Source organism: Anoplolepis gracilipes, chromosome 2, assembly GCF_047496725.1.
Source record: "Anoplolepis gracilipes chromosome 2, ASM4749672v1, whole genome shotgun sequence".
NCBI lineage: Eukaryota > Metazoa > Arthropoda > Insecta > Hymenoptera > Formicidae > Anoplolepis > Anoplolepis gracilipes.
In genome coordinates this window covers 20,673,292-20,682,985 of record NC_132971.1, presented here as the reverse complement: position 1 = coordinate 20,682,985, position 9,694 = coordinate 20,673,292, and the positions used below count along the sequence as shown (strand labels likewise).

The window sequence follows — 9,694 nt, the reverse complement described above, 5'->3', positions numbered from 1 at the left end:
AAAACAATTCTCTTGTTATAATAAATATTTTTCTCTTAAAAACATGGAAAAATATCCTTTAATCTAATAATTTTTGGTATTAATTTTGAAAGACAGCATCTATGTATACTCTCTTTCTTTCTCTAGTATAAAAATAAAAAGTATAACATTTCGTGGGCTAATATTTGATTAAGCCTCAAAATGTATTTATTTACTTTTGATCATATAAAAAATTATAATTAATCAATATTTACATAGACACAGTATGAAATTAATAAGAAAAGATCATTTTAAAACATAAATGTAATTACGGTAATAAAAAATAGAATTTTATCATTGTTTACTTTATGTAAATATATCGAAGAATTACAATTCAGTCGCGGAGAGCACAGCAAATGCATTAAATAATTTATAACAACTTTCAACTAAAAAAATATTGCGACCACTGATAACAGCACGCAGGAAGAGACACCTAATAGCAATAATTGCAACATATTTCATGACATGATAGCATCTCTGTAAAAAGATATCGACTTTGCACCATTGTACCCCGCGGTGCCGTTCTACCCTACGTTCTCCTATAATATATAATATATAAGTATATTAGCATAATTATAATATGTTAAAAGCCAAAAATTATGACAAATCTTTATAATATAAAAATAAATAGCCCGTTTATTAATAATAAATATAAATAGTAATTATAAATATGTATATGAAACTTGGCTTAGATGTGAAGTATTAGTTCAAAAAATTAGAATTTTAAAAATAAAGAGTTTTGTAATCGCTTTTGAAAAAAAAATCACAACTTACTTAGCATCTGAATCATTTACATAGAGTTACGATTATAATGTTAAAAATCGAAATATCTTGTGCAAAAGTTTACCTTATAATATTTGTCATTATTAATATTAAAAATATCTGGATTTGTCAGTATTGTTCCGTGTTCTATGTCATACATTATCTAACATAAATTATATTATAATATTTATTATTATTAATATATTACTTTTCATATTTATTATTATTATTATTATTAATATTTTTTCATTAAAATGATAAAAGTAAAATGATAAAAGTAAAATTGAATCACGAACAAGTTATGAGAATAATATATTTCTTACTCAAGAAAATGAAAATTAAATCAAAAGAAATATCTCTCAACAAAACAAAAAATATGAATAAAATTATAGAGTATAAATAAAAAGTTTTATTGTCAAGAAAGAAAAAATTAATTTCATTATTTTGCTAGTTACGCTGTTTATAAGCGGTCACAAGTCTCACATTTTTAAAGAGTTAATTAATAATTAGTAAAATTTTGGGAAATGATAAACGTACTGTAACCATTCAAAAAGATTTCTATTTATCATAACATAATTTGTTTTTGCTGAAATATTTTTATTTTAGAATAAGATTTTCTTGTCTTTTGCTTAATTACTAATTGTGTGTTTCTAAGTTTTAAAACACAAAAATACTAATAATTTGAATAAATAAGGCTCTCAATATTTACAAACACGTAACTACCGACTTGGCAATGAGAACCATGCGCGGATGTTAATGTGTAAATTTAGAAATTAATTAAGAATTAATTTCTAAATTTACATTAACATCCGCGCATGGCTCTCATTGCCAAGTCGATAGTTACGTGTTTACAAAAACACTATTTATATATTATTCAATTATTTTGAAAATCAATACTGTAGCTATTGGTTAATTTTTACCATACCTTGTAGTTTATTTTTATTTCTTTCTTTATTTAGATAAATGCTTGTCATCTGAACTTACTTATTATATAATATACTTTTTTTTATTTATAATTTAAGAAATTCATTCACTTTATTTTTTGTCAACTGAAATCAGAATTCTTATATATAATCATGATATACAATATACGATTTTGAAATCTCTTTAAAGGTTTAATTATATGTAATTATACTCTCAATTCTTTTATATAATTACATAAAATTTAAAAATCAGCAGGCACTCCAAGCGAACCAACATTTCCCAGGGCATTCGTAGAATTTGGCAACAGATTAAACGAGAAAGACAACATTTCTGTGACATTCAGGTAAGAAATCTAAATACGTATACATATGTATATATAAAAGAATAATTCTGTCTGTTTCTAATTCTGTCAGAAATTCCCTAAAAATAAAAAAAAAACATATTTCCTTCATAGATGGAACCAACCTGAATTTACAAACGGAAAGATAAAAATATACGAGATCCGATATTGGTTTATCGAGAACAAAGACACAACTTTATATTTCGCCAATATTTCAGCTGAACAACACATATTGCAATACAAAGTGTACAATGTAAAATTTGATATAAAATACGACTTTACAGTAAAAGCGTACAATAGAGTTGGTGGCGGTGCTTACTCGAATTTGATCCATGGGTCGACCACGTATCAGAATCCAGTACTTCTATTCTTGTTCATCTCACAAGATGAGACGCTGAAAGTAATAGATTTGGATTTGAAAATCAGTTTCCCGCTTAAAGAACACAGAGCGAGAGAAGTCGTTTACTTAGAACTGGAACGTAAGATTTTCTTCATTAATGATAAGTGGAAGCTAATGACATGCGATTTTGATTTAAATGCAATCAAAGTAAATAATTGTACAAACATAATTGATCTCCATCGTTCTGCGCATAATCTTTGCATCGATTGGGTGGCACGAAATCTTTATTGGTCACAATATGATAATACCAACGAGAAAAATTTTATGAAGCTGGACTTAACATTGTGGCAAAATGGAATAGTCAAATATGATATAATTCAATGGCAAAATAAATATATTTCATTATTAAACGTATTGCCGTTTACAGGGTACGTCAAATTTTATTCATCTAAAAAATTTAATAACTTAGTTTGTCTTATAATTAATAAGTTTGCGATGTCTCACTAAATAAATAGTCTACACTCTCCATCGATTTCATTAAGCATTATATTTACTAACATTAGCGTGTATTACTGATGTCAAAGACGGTTGTAACAAAAGACAAGCGTATCTCACTGATACACGATTACATCGCGAACGTTTTAAAAGTTTGTGTTATAATTTTTCAATATACAGGATGTCCGATAAACATTGAATCAACGTTCATGAGCAGGTAGAGCGCATTAATCTGAACAGAATAGTTCTTTATTATTTTGCAATTTTCGCAATAATTATTGAGAAATTAATTAAAAAATATTGATCAATTCGCGCCAATATATTAGCGCTCTGCAAAAAGATAGCCCACTGTTATGCGGTCGCTAGGAGCATAGCGAGACTTTCATAAATTTTAAATAATTACATAGTTTCTGTGTATACGTGTGTGACATATAGTTACAATAATGTTTTATAATTCAAGAATAATAATACGTTTTTTTCTTTTAGAATTATTTATTGGGTGAAATTAGATACGTATGGAAACGGTATAATAATGCAATCGGATTTAAATGGGGAAAATAGAAACTCTACCTTTTTGAAAAACAGTTTGTGTTATTGTCCATATACAAGACGGTCAAAATCATTAATCATCAAGCAGGTTGATAACACGAATATCGACAATCCGTTAATTTACTGGATATATGCAGCATCGAACATTCACTTAATTGCAACAGACATCCATGATTGCAATTGCAACCTAATTTTCGAGACTAACGATATAAAAACAAATTTCCCTTATTTAACAATTGATAAGAAAAATCTTTACTTGTATGATAATATCGCAAGAGTAATCTATATTTTAGAAAAAAAATATGCTCTTCTCGAAAGCAAAGGAAACGCATTTAAATATGTTCAAAAAATAGATATTCATTTGGATATTTCTTTGGGGGATAAACTTATAGCGCTTAGTAATTATGCGCAACCATATCCCCCGACGAAATGTCTAGTACCTGACATAAAAGAATTTCAATCCAAAGTTATTAATATTAATTTTTTGAAAGAAGTGCCGATAATCACAAACAGCATCGTCATAAACTTTCCGGAGTCGGTTCCCATTCACGGATGCCAGAAATATAACTTACCCACCACTAAATATATTTTCTTTTATTTTGCTTGGATAAGCTATCACACATGTTTAAACAATAAACGTGACAAATTCCACCATTCCCTTGTGGAAACGTACGAACGGCATTACGAAATACAAAATTTAACTCCGTTCACAACGTACACATTGATTTTTACATTAAGCAATTTCTATACCGACAAATTATCGATGAAATTGCAATTTACCAAGGATTTAGAACTAAAAACTAATCTTATCAAGCCCAATACGCCGGAAAATGTGACGGTTCAAATTCTAACGCCTACTTTGGCGATAATCTATTGGATGCCACCCGAAAATATAAACTGCATGGAAGTGAATTACGAAGTGCATTGGCTATCATTCTCTTTTACAAACGGTACACAAAAAAGAATTGTTCTAGATGAATATGACGTTTTCAATAAACTTGAACGTACGGCAGATGGCAAGTTTCTCATAACAAGACGTCAACTGGTGCCAGGGCGGGAATACTTGTCATATATACGAGTGTATCCAATTAATTTTAGTTTTTTCTTCAATGACAGTTTGAAGAAAAGTGTTTACATGTATCCGGAACCGAATAATTTGATTTTGAGCGGGTCCAGTAAAAATAGTATAAATATCTCGTGGAATCTCAGCGATAATATCACCTATTACACATTGAAGTACAAACAAGTTGGAACACAAGTATGGCAAATCGCAAACAATACCGAGACATATAATGATACAGTAGAATACTATATAAAAAATTTGCTGTCAGGAACCCTATATAATTTTTGTTTGATCCTGAAATATTCTAATTACGAGGAAGAATTTATATGGCCCCTTGATGAAGAATTTATTGTTAAAACTCATGGTAAAAGAGTATATTATGATATCATGTATTTACTTTCTAGAAATGTTTTAATAATTTTTTAAATTAAAGATTAAATAATAAGGCTTTTAAGTAAAAAAAAAAAATATATATATATATATATATAATACATAAAACATAGATTTTTAATTACTTTTTAATTCACTCTATTTGTCGATGCCGTAAGCGTTTTCAGCCCTCAAGTAAAATTGATATTTCTGATTATAATTACCTTTGACAATTAAAGCTTTCCCAATTGATACGAAATCATTTTGTGATTAATCCTGAGGTGACATAGATTCCTAATTTAACTGATATATAAAATTTTAAAGTCTCGTTAAGTAGGTATTCTAAGAGCACTTAGAACATCTCCTTTGTTACATAAAAATGTAATATACAAGTTTTGCTCCTGGTTACTTTAAAGAGACTTTAAAATTTCATATACCAGTTAAATTAGAAAGCTGTGCAAACAGAATTTATAAATAAATTTCTATGAATTGAAAGAAATAATTGTAAAAAATAATTACAAAAGTAATCAAACAAAAACAAAGATTAGAATTGATATTATAATAAAACAAAAAATTACCTGGCAATTACAAAAGACATGAATCAAAAATATTAATTTTAGGTACGGACTGAAAACGCTTAAGGCTTTGGAGAATTGAATAAATTAACCGAAATCATTGATTTAACAGAATTTATCGATATATATGCACTAACCATTGGTCTTGTCATTGCTGTGTCTGTATTAATCTCTACTTGCAACTTCTATTATTGTAAGTATATCTGATATAAACTTCAGACTTTAATGGCAAATTATTTTAGATTTATATATGTATAGAGAGTTATGTAAAATTAGTTTACTTGTTGAAAATAATTTCAATTTTTCAATACATAAAATTAATAATGAGTATATTGTAACGTTATCTAACAGTAAACCGAAAATGTAAAAAAAGTCACAACGAACAAGTTTCAACAATCACCAACATCGAATTAGCAACTCTACATAAAATGCCTCCCGAGAACGTAGTTAATCCGTTGTACGCTCCTAGAATGCAATTTAATCGGAACACATTTGCGGTGGACACAGTCAAAAAAAAGCAAATTACTCTAACAAAACTTATAGGTAGTGGTGCGTTTGGAAAGGTAAAGATTAATTTTTTATTACTTAAATGTATCCTTAACGACTTTTGTTAATTTTTTAATCAGAACATTTGGAATAAAGACACATTTTTTAATAAAAACAATTTCAAAGTTCAAATTTTTTGTAAGATGTTTAATAATTTAAATTTATTTTTAACGTGCATTTTATCGACTTGTATTGACTATAAAATATCTTGCAGGTTTTTCAAGGAACTGTCAAGGATTTAAAAGAGCCGGGCCCAATACCTGTTGCCATAAAGATGTTGCAAAATAATGCTTCCTCCAAACAGACAAAGGAATTCTTTGAGGAGGCTAAGCTTAGTGGCCTTCTTCGCCACACGCATGTTCTAAGATTGTTAGCCATCTGTATGGATGCAGATTCACCATGGCTCATATTGGAATTAATGGAAGTTGATTTATTGAAATATTTGAGAGAGAGTAGGACATTCCAACCATCAGATTCACAGGCTTTGCGTCTGCAAGACTTACTTGCCATGTGTGAAGATGTTGCGCGAGGTTGTTGCTACTTAGAAAAATTGCACTTTGTGCACAGAGATCTCGCGTGCCGAAATTGCTTAATAACCTCGAGAGACCGCAAAGATCGTATTGTGAAAATCGGTGATTTCGGACTAGCCAGAGATATTTACAAGGATCAGTATTACCGCAGTGTAAATATACAATTATTTAATAAATAAATAACTGTTAAAAATAGCTCTCTTATAATTAATAATATAACGAACATTAAATGCTGTAGAGAGCAAGGAAGAATAACAAATTAAAAAGTAGAAAAATAAAATTGCTCTCTACAGCATTTAATGTTCGTTATATTAATAAATAAAGTAGTACACTTATAGGCACATAAGAGAAAATAAAACTTTGTTTTCTATTTTTACATTGTAATAATATTATACATTTGTAAATTAATTTGAAAAAAAAATCTATTTTTATTAGTATAGTATATGTAGAGAGAAAAAGAAATGACTTAACTTTAACTGCACATATTTCTAGTTTTAAAAATATGTGGATGCTTTTGGCAAAAGATTTACTGTGCTAAAATTATGTTTTAGAAAAAAGAAGCTTTGCTCCCTGTTCGCTGGATGGCACCAGAATCTTTGATAGACGGAATATTTACTTTACAAAGCGATGTTTGGGCATTCGGAGTGCTAATATGGGAAATTATGTCATTGGGTGAGCAACCTTATCCTACCAAAAATAATGACCAAATATTAGAATACGTGCGTTCAGGAGGCAAGTTGTCAAAACCTCTCAACTGTCCACCGACATTGTACGAATTGATGCAGCATTGTTGGAACGTGGCGAATGATAGACCAAACTTTGTGTTTTGTCTCAACAATATTGTGTCTCTGAGAAACAGTACAGAAGATGCGACACTTAGCTTAATAAATGTTATTTTACATGCAGAAGTAAATTAAATTGTAATTCTTATACGTATATCATTGCATGGTGTAATAAGTTTTTGCAAATTGATTATATCGATTAAAGATAGAAGATTGGAAAATAATAAAAATATTGTTTTTATTTTTGTTATATTCTATAATACATTTACCATTAGATTAAATTATTAGTTTTATTAATTACAATGTGATTATGTTAATCATATTATAATATAAGGTTAATATATACAGTTCAAAGATTGTAATGGTTCCTTAAAACACATAGAAAATATTGAGCAAGTATGTGACAAGTTAAAGATAATTTATATTTAGTATATTCTATGTAATTTAGGAGAAAATATTTGCAAATAAAATATTAAGGATGCATACTAATAATATAAGTTTATTTTATTATAAATATCATATATTTAGAAATAAGCATGTTTTTTATAGTTATTTGATTTCTTTAGATTTTATAATAATTAAATTTATATATTGTAAATTTTATTTTTTTTTTGTCACTTTTTATGTACGCATTTAATTTAAATAGGAATATATTCTCGCAAGTATAAGCATGCGACAAAAGAAATGCTCATTGTTATGAGTCGCGAGGATTCTACAAATAAAAGTGTGCTTCCTGAGATGCAACTATAGATTGCTTCTTTCAAAGTTTCGATTGCGTATCAGTGAGCTGTCTTTTCTCGCCGCACGCTTATACTCACATAAATTGGCCTATTTTTTAAAAATTACTTTTTTAATAATTGCCAAGTTTCGAAATTTGCGTAATTTCCGATTTGACTCTCAGGAGGATCATAAGGTGAGATATGATATAATGATGATTAAAAATGATTCCCAGGTTTTACTTTGAGAGGGTTCCTATTTAATAGCTCGCAGAATCACTTATGGGCAGTACTCATGGAGTACACAGAGAAAATTTTATATTAATTTTTGATATAATTTTAAATCATATTTCAAATACTTCGTAAGTAATTATATCTATAGTGTCAAAAAGGTTGATAATATGACAGTATTCTCATTGGTGCTAATGATAAAGTTATCTATTTGGATTAAATCCATATTAATTTAAACTATAAATCAGAAATGATCGTTTATGGATTTATACGTACATGCACGACGAAATGTTATTAAAGACGATCAGCAATGAATAAATATCATTTTGTAAATATCAAGTGAACCTCCGGAGGTCAAAGATAATTAAAGGATAATCACATTATCGATTATTTTGAAACATTAGAAGTAATTATATGGGATTGAAATGATGGTAGCTCCGAAAAGTCGAATTTTTTCGCCCTTTAAAGTTATTTATACATAATGTATTGTTACAATATATTAATCATCATTTCTTTGTTTCTTTATGTACCCTTGTGTTAATAAAACTACAATGGTCGCAATCGATGAGCTGAACTGAAAAATATTAAGTCCTTTTTTTCAAATAATTGTATATTTAATTATGCGGTAGAACATTATGTTCATGATAGATGTTTTACAACGTACCCCATAAAAAAATTTATAGCCATATTGGAAAAGTCCAATTCCGAAGAATCTGACTGGCGCTTGAGTTATTTGTAATAGAAACTGCGATATCTATATTAATATAATAAACAATTTTTTAACGTACACATGTACAATTATTTTTGCTCAAACTTCAATCATAGCTTAGTTTAATAATAAAAATAAAAATAATATTAAAACTTACATTTTTACGAACTTCAACATCACACGTGAAGTATGGCACTTTATATATTAAATTTCTTGTTGCATTTGCCTGTAATCGAAATATGTAAGAAAAAATTAAATAATTTTTTAATTAAGAAAAGTCATGTATAATTTGTGATTTTATTTAATTAATTAGACACTTGTTTAAAGAATATTGCAGATAAAGACATTTTGAACTTGAATGCTAAATTACTATATACCTTTGTGCTAACTGTTTCGCATATATAATTAATGAGGAACAGTTTCAAACCATCATAAAAAATATAAATTAGCATCATAACGATGTATAGTACTTTATTAGATTTGACATAATTGTTGATGAGTATCAGGCTGAAAAGTTCACGCAAGTGGTACGCTATCCAACAAAAATTACACCCCATTTGTAAGGTCATCTGTACGCCAAATATCGAATCTATCTCACAAGATATTTTACGTAACTCCGAATGAAGATGTCTGTGTGTACATGTAATATTAAATTTTACTAATCGTAATAACCAGAACTGATAGAATTTACATTAACTCTCTTACATTATGATATATATATATTATCCATTCATTATTTAAAGCT

The 9,694-nt window shown here is 28.1% G+C and overlaps 1 protein-coding gene across 1 annotated transcript; it reads left to right on the top strand.

Moving 5' to 3' along the window:
- Nucleotides 1–1,522: 1,522 nt before the first annotated feature.
- Nucleotides 1,523–7,428, top strand: LOC140676292 (proto-oncogene tyrosine-protein kinase ROS-like). The gene is made up of 6 exons (XM_072911183.1): nt 1,523–1,532; nt 1,960–2,047; nt 2,159–2,523; nt 5,787–5,998; nt 6,196–6,663; nt 7,063–7,428. Exons 1-6 carry the CDS (start codon nt 1,523–1,525, stop codon nt 7,426–7,428), a joined length of 1,509 nt encoding a protein of 502 aa, XP_072767284.1.
- The last annotated feature ends 2,266 nt before the right edge of the window (nt 7,429–9,694 follow it).

Excerpts from the sequence above, each read along its gene's own strand:
- LOC140676292 (XM_072911183.1), top strand. Across the intron at positions 2,048-2,158 it reads AACATTTCTGTGACATTCAG|ATGGAACCAACCTGAATTTA; the intron begins GTAAGAAATCTA and ends TTTCCTTCATAG. Across the intron at positions 5,999-6,195 it reads GTAGTGGTGCGTTTGGAAAG|GTTTTTCAAGGAACTGTCAA; the intron begins GTAAAGATTAAT and ends AATATCTTGCAG.